This window comes from Podarcis gaigeae, assembly GCF_964106915.1.
Source record: "Podarcis gaigeae genome assembly, chromosome: 2".
NCBI classification, from domain to species: domain Eukaryota; kingdom Metazoa; phylum Chordata; class Lepidosauria; order Squamata; family Lacertidae; genus Podarcis; species Podarcis gaigeae.
This window is the reverse complement of record NC_139679.1, coordinates 81,333,424-81,348,428: the sequence shown is the minus strand read 5'-3', so window position 1 is coordinate 81,348,428 and position 15,005 is coordinate 81,333,424. Positions and strand designations below refer to the sequence as shown.

At 38.9% G+C, this 15,005-nt stretch overlaps 2 protein-coding genes across 7 annotated transcripts in view; one reads left to right on the top strand and one right to left on the bottom strand.

The window, feature by feature from the left end:
- The window catches only part of WNK2 (WNK lysine deficient protein kinase 2), a 108,877-nt gene extending 99,209 nt beyond the window's left edge, over positions 1-9,668 (top strand). For 2 of the 4 annotated variants that reach the window (XR_014561255.1, XM_083726939.1), the window contains 2 exons: positions 761-872; positions 9,423-9,668. Coding sequence is in view for 3 of the 4 variants with exons in the window: in XM_083726939.1 (XP_083583065.1) it covers positions 761-872; positions 9,423-9,451 (141 nt within the window). In the remaining variant the exon portion in view is untranslated. Of the gene's footprint in view, positions 1-760; positions 3,081-9,422 lie in introns of those variants that run through there. The other 2 variants (XM_083726938.1, XM_083726935.1) reach the window with 1 other exon arrangement.
- NINJ1 (ninjurin 1) overlaps positions 1-15,005 on the bottom strand; it is a 455,488-nt gene that overhangs the window by 195,967 nt on the left and 244,516 nt on the right. The gene's annotated exons all lie outside the window — the stretch shown is intronic.

The window sequence follows — 15,005 nt, the reverse complement described above, 5'->3', positions numbered from 1 at the left end:
ATAATTCTCAGGAAGTCAGCTGTTCTCAGTGTTTAGAAAAGAAAGCCCTTTCTCTCATCCAGTTCTGCATTGTCTAGATATTTTCAGAGCTGTGGAGCTGAGCTATATAGTCCCAAGAGCTCTGTGTGTGTGTTCAAAGAATTCTCTGGAGAGCCAGTGAAAAGATGTTATGGGGTGGCTGAAAGTAGGGAAGGGAACTAACTAGTACATATATTTTTTTCTACCTACACATGAATATATTGTGGACAACAGTTTTGGGTGTTTTTTCCAGATTTGGCTATATGCTGCTTACAGCCAATACAGCGACACTGTTCTCCAGATTGTGCTGAAAGGAGATAGATGTGGGACTTTGGTGGGTGGGTTGTTATTGTTTTAAGGAAAGCAATGATTGATTATCAGCTCTTATATACTGACGGAGAAATAATGCAGGTATTTTGCAGGCCACCACATTGCCTAAATTTCATGTGGAATGTAGACAGTTCAGAGGATTCCCCCTGAAGTCATTATGTCTATGAAAACCTAGAGGGTGTGTGTGTATTAAAGCAAATGGCCAAGTTTCTGCGTTTATTACCCCATTCACAATCTACAATCTCCTCCACTGGAGGGCACAGAACCAGGACGTCCCCTCAGAACAGAGTAGCCAAATGTGATGCAACTGTTGAGTTTGAAATGATAAACTGCCATAAAGCGATGATGTCTCACTGCTCAGCTAGGAGGGTACAAGCGTAATAGCTGTTGCTTTTTATGTTTGTTTTTGTAGGTTAATTCAGTCAGAACAGGAGTGGGGGAAAAGACAATTGTTCCAGTCTCTTGCCCAGTGCCAGCTGCATTAACTCCTGGAGTTTCACCATCCCTGCCAGTGCCTATGCCAGGTACTACCCTTTCTGGCACAGTAAAACCTTATGTGATGCCTCTTTGTCAATATGGAGGAGTTTTTCCTACATCCGTTTTTGGAGTGCAGTGGTTGGGCCCAGCCACACAGCCTGGGATTGTAGGAGGCCAGAGCATTGCGCCATTCCCACCTCTGGGCAAAAACGGCTTGCAGCTTTTTCCAGTGCCGCTGCAGCAACCTGTGGTCAGCCCGCCAGGCTCTAACATGAGAATAACCTAGCTTGGCCGCCTTTCGATAGCTGACGGTGCTTTCCCACATCGCCAGGGCGGCGCGTTTGAGCCTATGCACGGGGTGTGTTGACCTGCCGGCATTCGGTTCAGGCCTGCTAGCGTGCACACCATCCATACACTGAATCAAGCAATCACTGTGAAATGTTTTCACACCGATTCGTTTGTGGTTATGGCAATATTTGCTTCTCCTTCCTTGCCGAAGATCACTTTATTTTGTGCTCTGGTGTTTGAAACCGCAAACTTCAGCGTTAATGTACTTGAATTGATGGTTAAGACAACTGTATTAATCCTGCAGGAGTATTAGTGCCTTGAATTCAAGCTTTTCAGTTCTCGCTGGAAAGATGTAAATAATAAGAATAATTGAAAAGTGTATTTTATTTACAATCTGCTTGTGTGAGGTTAATTTTTTTTTAATTTGCAAAAATATATATAAATATAAATATATTGGAAAAAATGTTGAAGGTTTAAATTTGAAACTCTTGCCCAGTTTTGTTCCATTTTTCTCCTGTAAATGCTTTTATTTTAACTGGCGAGTGTAAAAAAGAAAAAGGGTGGCTTAAATGTTTACAGAGTGAGTTACTGACGGAAGACTTTTCATTTTAATGAAGAGTAATAACATGAGTAGCTTTCTTTTGCAATAGGAGCATTTACAAGAGCTTGAACTTAAGTTGTATATATGTGTGCAGGTAATAGCTTTGGGCAGTGCAATTCACTTTGTTATGCAATCTTTCTGGAAAAGCCTTTGCAAGTGAAAACTTCTGTTTTAATATGAAATAGCAAATTTGGCAAGCAGTTTAAGATGCTTTTCTCTCCCTCCCCCTTTTCTCTCCTTCCCTCCCTCTCTTTCTCATTTAGCCGCAAAAGCAAAAAACAAAAAATATTCTGAACAAACTATGTAATTTAAATTCAATCCATGCATGATTCATTTGTGAAATAAACTAATCAAAATATTGGTTATAGGAGAGCCCATCCCAAAGTTACTATTTTAAAAAAGTATGTAAGTACAGAACTTTACTTGCATGCCATTGCCTTTATTCCAACAGCAGTCGTAGTTCAGAACCATATTTGAAGTGCTTACAGTATTTTCACTGAAGTGGAATTAAATGTGAAGCTTTCTTTATTATTATCCACCCTACTTATTTAGTAGTGTTGGTGTTTGACCACATTTGAATTTATTTTGTCATTTTTCACTCCGTTTGCACTGTAGATAGAATGGGCACCTCTTTCTTTTTTTTGACTTGTGCTTTCTTTCATTGGGTTTACTTAACTGTACATAGACTTTGCACCTTCACCTCTCAGTACAAAGGCACAAGGTAACTACTAAGATTGATTTGAGGATTGGTAAGTCTCTATTTACTTGAAATTTTTAAAAAAAACAACCTAGGACAAGCATAATGGCACACATTTTAAAATAAAAAGCATTGCAACAGACAAGTTGAAGGCACACTGCACTCACATTCTCTCTTTATGGCAATGACATTTTTGAACTACCTGCTGAAGAGTCGGAGCTGTTTTGCGCTGCCGATCTGTGAATTGTATAGTTCTATTGTACTTTGAGCATTAAGAACTGTCTGAAACATTTTGTTGGTTCCATTTAGTTTATATTATTCCATCAATTCGGTTAGAATTGAATTTTGTAGAACATGGTGCAGAGTCATCTGCCTGGGCAAAATACATGCTGTAGTAAGAGATTTCTGCTCTCTGTAACATGTATATTTCATTTGTTTGAGACTTTATTTTAGATTCATGTCTGTATGCTTTATGAGCAAAATATGGAAAATCTTGTTCTCACTATTCCTACCCCCTTGGCTTGCACTGAAACCTTCGGTTTGTTGGTATTGCCTGTTGTATAGCTGTGCCCCTTGTAAGCTGACAAGTCAGTGGCACTAACTCCTCACTCCCAAGAGATTGTATATATTCAAGAGAAGACAAAATAAAACATTTTTGTGCTTGAAAAATTTGTGGAAAACCCAGTGTGTTGCTAAAATTCTAAAAATATCACAAGATAGCACTGCTCTTTAATTCCATTCCCTGCAGCTTCAGACACTGACTTAAGGAATCATCTGTGACCAGATATCCTTAACTGGGAGGACTAAAAATACTTCTCTGTGTCCCCTTGCTGTCTCCACCAAGTCCAATGAGTAAATCCTTCAATGGGTACCCTTGGCAGATCTCATGTTTTTTGCCACATTGTCCTCAATGAATTGGACTTTTTTGTTGTTATATTTAGTCGAAAAATTTAGTGCACCATTCTGTTGGTCCATTTCACACCCATGAATCTTATGGTAAAGGATGGGGAGGAAATCTAAATAAATAAACAGCAATCGCCTTGCTTGATAATTCTAGGTACAGAACTTTGAGTATATGTTATTGTATATGTTTGGGGAGGAATAAACTGTCAACTTGGGAAAGGAATGGTTAAATGGTAACAGTGGTGGCAAGATTCATGACACAAAAATTCCAACACAATAAAAGTATATTGAACTGGAGAAATCACTGTAGGTTCAGACACTGACTACAATTCAGCATCTTATCTAAATTTCTCGGTAGTGTTGCTTCTTGTATCTATTTAATAGCAAAGGAGCAGCCTTGACTGGGCTCATGATCACTGAGTAAAATAGACTCAATTACTATGAATGAGGATGCCATTCATGCTCAAGGTCCTAATCCTGCCTTCTGCAGCTGGTACTTTTGAGCCCAGTGAGTCTTGCTTGATGTTAAGAAATTGAGCTCATTCTCATTTAAAGTGAGAAGGACTTCTGCCCATATTAATGTAACCTGAATCCTGTTACATTTTGCTGATGGGAGAGGTGGCTTACGGGATGTGTAGTTCTGTATAGCCTGAACCACCAGAGATCTGGAAGACAGCCCTTGAATTGTATCTTAGAATTCTAAATGTATTTGCTTTCCCATGCCACAATTTCTTTTTCTTTTTTTAAAATATGTTATGATTTGCCCTTTCACGTAGATGGATGAAGGAATATGGCATGGAGCTCAGCAAAAGATCATGGACAGGGTATATGGGCCATAGCATTCTTCTACAGTACATTTCAGTTGTGTACTTAAGTAAAAATCAAGAGTTTGAATTCAATCCTAAAGGGAGTCAGTAGAAGTGCATTGATGTGTTCCAAGCAAAAGAACCTGTGTCTGAACACTCATAAATGATAGCTTCAGATAGCATATATTAGTAATTCCAGTCTTGAACTGATGGTGGTAATGAACTTCATGTCTGAATCTAAAATAAGGGATCGCTGCTTTATTACTTGAAGAAGATCACTACAGCACTGACACAATTCCAGAGCATCAGTGATGAATGTCCCTCTGCCCTTCCAGAGCAGAAGATTTGTCAGCTATTACTTCTTTAGTTTTTTGCCTCATGCTGAATTCTACTGCAATCAAGTTACTGGTATCCATTATCCCTCCATCACCAAATACCAAATAAGCAGTCAGTTGGACAGATTAGGCCCTGCAGCCAGCATAATATTTCATTCTCATCTTTCTCATGATGATGTCCCACTGCCTCTATGCAAATTGAAATGGAGAAGTAACTGGCTGGGATCTCATGGGGAATGCTCTGGGGAGATTTCAAGAAGTTGCTTTCTGAAATGTTGTTGCACTGAACCAAAACACCAAAAGATGCTGCTACCAGTGCTTGTCTCAAAAACAATGGCAACAGAAGGTACCAAAAATCTGTAATGGGTCTAATAATAATAATAATAATAATAATAATAATAATAATAATAATATCAATCTATTAGTTAACAATGGTAGATCCAAGTGGCAAGCAGAACTGTAGGTCCAGAAAAAGGCAGACTGGCAGAGGTATTTAAAAAAATCCCTACCCTACACAAAACATAACCAGCCATATCTAGAAGAAGCTGAAAAGTAACAAGTTCCTCTGTCCACAGGTGATGAGGGCCATCTTCAACAGCCTTTTGGGTAAAGGGTGATGAAGATGGGAATGGAAGGATATCTGCCCTGTATGTGTTTTGTTGATGGTGTTCAAACACCCCTGCTATTACACCAGCCTGATGGATACAAAAATGACATGGTGGATATGCTGAACTTGAATATGGTAAACACATGAGCTGATGGCTGGAAAATTCATAACGCATTGGCTTAGAATGCACAACTGAACAAAGAAAAATTTTGATGTCTTGGAACATTTTGTGCCACTACATTTGTCATTGCATCAATTAGGGGTAAAAAAGAAATGTCTTCAGAAGAAAAGCTGTGATTCTGTCAATTATGAAAATTACCTACATGACACAAAAATACTTCGGAAATTTTAACTGGCCTGTATGCCATGTGTTGTCTACGCCAAAAAAATGTGATGTTTTAAATGTTGCTTTTTAAAAATGCTGGGCATGTTCATTTTTTAACTTACAACTATTTGTTATATCTGTACTGCAAGTAACTAGGCAGGGGTATTTTCTGTCCTGCATGTGCCTAGAATGTCTTAACAATGCTCCACTTTATAGTTAAGAGAGAAATAACAATGTTTCCAAGTAGAATTGAAGGTGTGGGAAACTGCGAAAGTAAAAGGGACTTGAATATTAGCTGTTAATGTCTGAATAGGGAACCTTGTATCATCCTCTCTCTTCACTGGATGAGATGTGTGAGCTATACCTGTAGCTGGTGACAATCCATCTCACAACAGGGAACAGGTGTGAGTGCTGCCTATGAATGTTATGTAAGAAAGAGGAGATTGGCTAGAATTCAGAAGAGTTTATGGTGAGGCTTGCTGCTTGAAAAGCCATGTAATACTCAGCACCATCTAGAGATGTTGAGAAAGCAGGTTTGAGGACTGGAGTGGTCAGTTTAGAAGGCTGCAACCCAGTGCTTGTGCACCAGGGCTTGGTGATATCTGGTTTTCAACAATGCAAAATATCACCAGGTAAACATTGTGATGTCAGAACTATGTAGAGGCGAACAGTAGGGCTGGGTGATATATGGGTTTCAACTTCATGATATATCACCAGCTATATCATCATATGACATCATATGACATCAAAAATCCCAACTATAAACGAGTGGCAATCCAAACTATTTGATTATTTAGAATTGGCAAAAATGACACAGAAAATAAGAAATCAAAAAGATATAAAGTTTAACAAAGAATGGAATAAATTTATGACATACATGGAAACAGAGGTTAAAAATTTAAAAATCACAGTAGGTGTGACGTAACACTTGTGATGCAAAGAGTTTTTTGAGGAAAAGAAACTGCAGATAAAAAATCATATAATATATTCTGAAACCGAGATGAAGGGAAGTCAATCAGTGTTGTGTGTTATTTAGTAAATGTAAGTTAATTTGTTGGTATCTTATATTAGGAGATTTTTTTTGTTTTCGTTATTATTATTTCTCTTTTTTATGTATTTCTTTTTTATGTGTATGTGTTATGTATGTTTGTTTTGTTTGTTTTAATGTTTGATGTAGCAAAACGAATTAAAATCAATTTTTTTAAAAAAATAAGCCCTATGATGGAAAGCTGAAAAAAAAAAAGATATATCACCAGCTAAACATCGCAGCAAGGGATGCGGGTGGCGCTGTGGGTTAAACCACAGAGCCTAGGACTTGCTGATCAGAAGGTCAGCGGTTTGAATCCCCGTGACGGGGTGAGCTCCCTTTGCTCAGTCCCTGCTCCTGCTAACCTAGCAGTTCGAAAGCACATTTACCTTACCAGAAGCGGCTTAGTCATGCTGGCCACATGACCCGGAAGCTGTACGCCGGCTCCCTCAGCCAATAAAGTGAGATGAGCGCTGCAACCCCAAAGTCGGCCACAACTGGACCTAATAATCAGGGGTCCCTTTACCTTTAAACATCGCAGTACACTGATATATCACAATGTCTGAAATAAGGATAGAGCTATGTAGAGTCATTGGCTGGCTTCATGGTTTTTCCCACATTGTGATTTTTGCATAGCATACACATCATGATTCATGATATATTGCCAGGTCAAAAACCACAAAACTGATATGAACTTCAAACTGGTTTTGGATGAAATATTGCTCAGCCCTACAGTGCTATTCTACTTGTGGCAGCCCTTTTGTTTGGGTGGTTGCCAGTTTGTTTTTCCCACCCCCAAGATGAACATTTGCCATGACCACAAGAAAGAATGCAGTTGTCACAAACATCATGCTTAGGAGCACCAGTCACATTTTAGGAAACATGATGGTCATGTAAGTACATGACACCAATAGTTTCAGTTCCCCTTTGGATGATAAGCCTTGAAATTCCTCCAGTGTAGAAGGCAATTCCCTGTCTGCTAAAATACATAGTGACTAGTGTGTACATGCTTGCCAGTTTGATTATAGAAAATGCGTGCTTCAATAATGTAAACTGAGAAAATGTATTTCTCTTTGCTTTAGTTAACTAACAGTGCAATCCTATACATGTCTACTCAAACATCAGTTGCAGTGCAGTCCACAGGACTTCCCAATTAAGTGTGCATACCATTGCACCCTAATAATTTCTAATCTGTGCCTGTAACTTATTCAAGCATGATCTGACAGTGGGAAACTGTGTAGTTTTCTTATGTACTAATCCATGCTTTGACTGGGACTGCATGATGTCAGTGGATTTTGACAACAGCAATTAATGTCCAATGGGCTCTGAGCCCTATATTCCCTGCTGTGTTCAGTCATGAGAAAGGTTAGTTGATACAATCGCACGAAAAAGTTTTAGATCGCCTAAATTATTATTCATGTTGATTAAACATCATGCTTGGGCCTTCACACATTGGGTGTTTCCAGACAATATTGTTAGTTTACACACACACACACACACACACACACACACACACACACACAGCCCACAATCAATTTGCAATTGTTACTCCTTTTGGAGTGTTGGAGATATTGCATTTCTCCAACACTCCAAAATGCAGTATTTCTTCACTGGGAAGATGTAATTTCGACATCTCCACCTCTCAACAGAAAAGCCATTGCTACTGTGAGTGGCTGGGTGAAGAGTTACAAGATTCTCCTGAGACATCATTTGTCTCAAGGTACATACCCTCTCTTCCCATGCCAACACTTTGTGATTGTGGTTATTTGTGTGATTTCTGTCACCTGTATTTCTAAACTATTGTATGTTTGAAGTGGGTTACAATTAAAAAAACACACCCCACAATATACACAGTGATATAGCAAAATAATCAAATAATAAGAAGCTAAACAAACAGAAACAGGATTTAAGAGATCCTATTAGTCTCATTATTGTATTTAAAGTTGTTTGGAGGCTGAGCAGCAGCTGAGTGTGTTTGTCAAGCTCACATATGACTACCTCAAACAGGAGCCCTAGGTACCTCTGCTATGTCTTCTCCTCCGACACACAAACACACTTAAATAATAATATAATATTGTGTTACTGGTATTGGGCTGGGGTTAATTCACGTATAGCGCTAAGGATATTCCTTATCTTATAGAAAGGCAGGCATGGAAGGTGCAACTGCCCTCCAAATTTGTTGTACAATAACCCCCATCATCCCTGACCATTGACTATACTGACTGGGGTGCAGATGGGAGCTGGAATCCAGCAGCATATGAAGGAGAAGAGTTCCCCATCTCCACCACCACCTATTAAAAATGGCTTTCCTGATCCTTGATTTCTTAATTATTTCCTTGTACAACAAGGGCCAATGAAATGAGATCCTTCCCACCCCCAATCTCACCATTTATGTTGGTGGTCTTACTTAACACTTCCCATAAAAGGATGAGCTTTGTCCAGAGAGGAACTGGCCTGGTCGAAACATCAGCACTGCTAAGCCCATTGCTTCTATGTGCCTTATTAAGGAAGATGGAGCTATTTGGACATTGTGGTGCTTCTTAAGAATTCTATGGCTTTTTATATAGGATTTTCTGGCCCATGGAGCAGCTCGTGCATGGCTTCTCTTTATTTTATTGTTTCATTTTTAAAAATAATAATCTGTTTTTCTCTTTGTACATTGTGTCATATACATTAATTGTGGCTGCTTTCCGTCTTTTTCATCTATCCATCTTTTGGGTTCCATATGGATAGAAAATGCAGCTCAGATTGTATAATGACTGTTGTGCCCTAACTGAATGGTTTGGCAAGGATGCCTCTGTTTTGTTGGATTAGATGAAAAATAAAGGTAAACCATTGAGCTTTAAGCATGGCACTAGTGTCTGCGATTGTCATGAGTTTGGCTTGCTGTTTCTGTAAGGCACCTGAAATATCCATAGTGCAAGGTTATGCATATAATATGATGTTTAATGTGTTTGGGCCTCTAATTCTAATCATACATGATTTTGATATTTTTATTTTTATTTTAGATTCTGAGGAAGAGGACACCCACAAGTGACGCGTGTCCAAGCTTGGATATAGGGTCAACATCAAGATCTTACTTCAACTAAGGAAGGGGAAGAAAAGCTGGGAATTGATGTCACATGTGAGAAACTCTGTACTATTCTTATCCATTAAATTCAATTTTGTAACTTCTTTCTAAACCTTTTTTTATTTATAGTTGGAAATTCAAACATTATGCAAAAATAAATAAACTATAATTATTTTGAGGAAAAGGCTTGATCCATTTTTGAGTGGGAAATTATTATTTTTTTCTTATGGTATAAGATTTAATTCATATGAAAACCCATGCAATTATTTTATTTTGCCAAATCAGCCACATTCAAATTCTACTTTAGCTGACAAACTCTCTTGTTCCTTTTAGGATACAAATGATACTCCACTTGGGTGGTATTCAACAAAATTTCACTCAAAAGTAGACCCACTGAAATTAATGAAAATGACTAAGAGAGCTCCATTAATTACAATGGGTCTATTCTGAGTAAACTGAGTTGCATACCATTCCTTGATCTAAATGTCACATTTGGTTAAAATATATTTAAAAGTCAGGTTCATATAGCCATTTTGAGATTGTGGTGATGTGGCAAAGATGTCAAAATTCTGTGTTGTGGTGGGCCTTCTATTTAAACAAGAAAAACAGGAAATAAGGATATAAACTGAAGAAGATTATATTTGCATATGTTGATATGGTCATGCCTAATCTTCATGCTGTGAATTTACCTCTCAGCAAGTGAACTAGTGCTGACAGTTACATGAAAGATGCAGCAACGGGAATTATTCTTCAAAACTGCCTCTGGCTAAAATGGAGGTCTAAATGAGTGCCTGAATATTTAGGGAAGGGTCCTTTTGAACACTAAGCTCACACCTGCATTTGGCAGGCTAGATCAAAAAGTGGGCAACCATCCACAGACTGCATTTGGGTTGTGGGTGGAACTTTCCATCTGTCAATCAGAGTTACGCTTTTAGGGCATCTGTTGTAGAGTGGCACAACTGGTGCAGCTGCAGGGGTCACCGTGCTGCAGGGGATACCACAAAAATGTTGTAGAATGGCGCACAGGAGGCGAGGGACGCATGAATTTTTAGCCAAAGCAAATTGCTCCAAATCACCCCAAATTGAATCGAGCTCACTAGCTATTCAGTGTGATCTGGCAATTTTAAAAAACTGCAAAAATTGAAACATTTGAAGAAAATGCCAAGGTGATGAGAGGGAAGAGGGTAAGCTCTTTATTTGAGTGACAGGTCTAGGTTCTAAGCTAAGAGAAGGATTTTACCTGAGATTCCTCGGCTCTGTAGTCAAGATACTTTAGGGGTGGGATGTTGCAGTATATATCACCTTGTTCTTGCTCTTCACTAGTTCTAGTGTTTGGAAAATGCTGGATATTCATATTCTTCTACCTCCACCGCATGCCCACAGACCTCCTCCTATCAAATCAGCTTTGCACTTTGTTTCTGTGATCTGGGTAACAACTGAGGAGAAAACAGGCCTGAAGCTATATATATATTTTCATTCAGAATAACTCTCTAACCCCTTCAAGTACCTTTCTGAAATATTGGAGGTTACATAGAGCAGTTATAATGTATGCTTTTTTTAAAAAAACCCTAAAATTATTGCCCAGAAAACCGCAGGAAGGGAAGCAAATTCCTTTTAAAAATGTGTTAGTATGAAGCAGCAAGCAAGGACAGCATTGAGAGAGTTCCCAGGAAAAATAAAATATCCAATGAACTCCAGACACACTAGTTTGCTTACCTCAAGCCTTTTAACATAGACACCTTATGTCCCCTTCCCCGCACCTACGGGCTTAGATCAAGCAAAACTAACAGCTCTCCATGTGGTAGCTAATCAAATTACTTCATCAAACTAAATTGTTCCCATGAACCAATTAACATAACGAGATCTCCAAGAGAAAGTGGTTCCTCCCTCCTGCACACAGTGCATGGGAAATCTAGATGGTTAATTGCAATATGTAAAGAAGTTAAGGCTACAATCCTATGAGATGAAACTCCATTGAAAATGAGACCTTCCTCTGAGCAAATATATATATATAGGAATGTACTGTAAGTAATCTATCCATAACAAGAGAAGATTGATTGCTGCATCCTAGAATCTAGCATAATGGGCTTCTTTTACAGTTGTACAATTTTTGATAGATCCATAAGTTTTGTTTTCATGTAAGAAAATTGTTCATGGCACCTATTTTTCAAAAAGAATCTGCTTTAGCCTATTATTTTCAACTTGAATGACTAAGACAAATGGAAGGTAATTGCCTAGCTAAAATGAAAAATCAGTAGATGCATAAAATTACCTGATTCACAATCTGTTGTTTAGTCAGTCAGTACACTGTGTAAGAGCACTATTCTCTTTCCATAGATCTGAAATCTTGTTTGTGACTGACAGAGAATGCTACCAAAATCAAGCTTTTCTATATTGAAATTAATATCTTTGTGAAATATCTGGGAGAGAGTAGAAAAAAACTGACATTTTGGTCTCTTTTGGCAGTTTTGAGGCTGCTGACTCAGGCCTAACTTTAACCCCAAAGATAGTCAGAAGCATTTAGCCACCTTTAGACACCAGTGTAGATTATGTAGGACAGGGGTCAGCAAACTTTTTCAGCAGGGGGCCGGTCCACTGTCCCTCAGACCTTTTTTGGTGGACCGGACTATATTTTTTTTTGGGGGGGGGGATGAACGAATTCCTATGCCCCACAAATAACCCAGAGATGCATTTTAAATAAAAGCACACATTCCACTCATGTAAAAACACCAGGCAGGCCCCACAAATTACCCAGAGATGCATTTTAAATAAAAGGACACATTCTACTCATGTAAAAACACACTGGTTCCCGGACCGTCCAAGGGCCGGACTGAGAAGGCAATTGGGCCAGATCAGACCCCTGGGCCTTAGTTTGCCTACCCATGATGTAGGAGGTTTTCACCCATTCCACTGAGTCATTTACATGGCTATGAATAACAGATAACCACCACAAGTTTTATTCATGTGTAACCTATGGAATAGTTATAGTTAAAGCCATGGTTTTCCCAGTAGTGATGTATGGAAGTGAGAGCTAGACCATAAAGAAGACTGATCGCCGAAGAATTGATGCTTTTGAATTATGGTGCTGGAGGAGACTCTTGAGAGTCCCATGGACTGCAAGAAGATTAAACCTATCCATTCTTAAGGAAATCAGCCCTGAGTGCTGACTGGAAGGACAGATCCAGAAGCTGAGGCTCCAATACTTTGGCCACCTCATGAGAAGAGAAGACTCCCTGGAAAAGACCCTGATGTTGGGAAAGATGGAGGGCACAAGAATAAGGGGACGGCAGAGGAAAAGATGGTTGGACAGTGTTCTTGAAGCTACAAACATGAGTCTGACCAAACTGCGGGAGGCAGTGGAAGACAGGACTGCCTGGCGTGCTCTGGTCCATGGGTTCACGAAGAGTCGGACACGACTAAACGACTAAACGACTAAACAACAACAACAACAACAACAAACCTATGGAAAGAAATCCAGCTCAGATTTATGGCTTTTACCTTTCTTTTTAATTCAGTTCGGAGGTACGAAAGATCACTGTAGACATTTGTAACCCATGACAACTATATATTTTTATAACTATTTGTTTGTACAGGTTGAGTTGGGGGAAGCTTTTTGTAAGTCTGTTTGTATTTGAGATAAATATCACCAAGTGCAGACTAGGTGAACAATTGTTTTACTGTAGAGAATGGAAGCAAAGTGAGGGATAACGAAAATGATACTTTAGGGACAAAATGAGGAACATTAAAGGTGTTTTCATAGTGTAAATTATGAGTTGGGGTGGGGAGTGGGCTGTATGCCAAGACCATTCTAGCTCCTGGATTCTCCTCACCCCTGGATCTAGCAAGTGTTAAAATATAAGCCGGGCTTGCTTCCTGGTGAGGCAATTGCCTGGGTGATGGGCCATTAACGGGAACAAAGGAAAGGAGCTCTGTGTGTGATGACAAAAGCTGAGGAAAAAACATTCAATTGGGCTAACATAAAGGAATTAATAATTTTGATATATAAGTGCCCTTGTTATCTATTGTATTTAAACCATGGAACTTGGGGGATCAAATTTTATTTACAGCTGACTCAATGTTTTGTTTTTCAATCTGGTTTTAAGATTACAATAAATATATTGCTAACTTGAATTATACAAGAGTTCCAAGTCAGTACAAATAGATCTGATTTTGCCATGTAAGAGTTGGAACCATTTGGATTTATAGCAGTCCTTAAGTAACTCAGAGCAGACTTGAAGGTTGGCAATGCACACAGCAATGCAACCAGTATTTTATAGTGCTAGCCCACACCCAATAGTCCATCGTGTGTATACCTAGTTCTGCACACACCATCTCACAGTTGATTGAACTTGGGAGCCCCAGGATACATCTCAAGAAACTTGACAGTATCTTATCATATATCCTAAAGACACCACAGTTCCCAAAGCATTCCCATACCCACGGGGAAGGAGAGTAGCAGCACAGCATTTCCAGCAACAAAACTGCCCTCCTGCTGAAGTAAATGCCCCCCTTCTATGCAAAAAGAAGACGCAGAAAAATGGCAAATAAGTTCAGTGTGACTAGTGCAGTGATGCACAGTTGTAAAGTAGTAGATGCCCTTATAATAAAACTGCTGTTGTTTTATATACCAGTTTGTAGCTTACTGGAAATTATTGTTCTTTACAAGACCCTAGGAAAATACAGATTTAGCTTGCTCCTTCCACTCTAAAGAGATATAATCCAGTCATAAGAATATCCTGTTATTTTCATGCTGTTTTAGCTGATCGTGATCAACATACCAACAGCCAGTACTATAATAAATAAAGTGCAAACATTTTTTTTTTTTGCTGGTTGTGTTTTTCTATTTGTGCCAAACGTTGATTTCCTAAATCTGGCTTTTTCATTGCCGCAGCAGTTGTCTAAAGCTCTTTGTCATGGTGATTCAGTAATGCTTTCCTGTTGTCATGGCGGCAGAGTTCTTTCTGGAGCCAGCAAGTTTGCAAAGCTTTCTTATTCATAGTTTGAGTGTATAAGACTGAAAGCAGCCATGATCTATTTCCAGTCCCTTGTTATTCCAATACCTAGTGTCAGATTCACTCTTCTTTTTTATGAGCCTTCAAGGAAAACATGACAAAACCCTGCAAGTGTTTTCTTCTTCCTCTTGATAATCCTAGGTGGTAGTAACTGTGACTAAAGTTCCCAAGCATTTCATTGCCCCTCAAAATATACTACTCCTGGAATGCCAAAGACTGTCTTAAAAAAACCTTAATGAAAACAAAACGAAAAAACCTCTTTTGAAGCGCTGGGAAGAAAGGCTATATTTTTCAAACAAGTTGCATTCCTTATCATTGTTCCGTGGCAGACACCCAATCAAAATGTTTGGTTTCTGAGTTCATACTTTGCTTTGGGAAATTTTGCCCACAAAATATGCTGGGTGAGTTATTCTTAACATGCCTATTTTGTTAGCCTAGGAGAGAAAGCAAGAACACCACCCCATAAGAAACATGAGACTACGTGGACAGAACAAGGCTCCACATTGGAT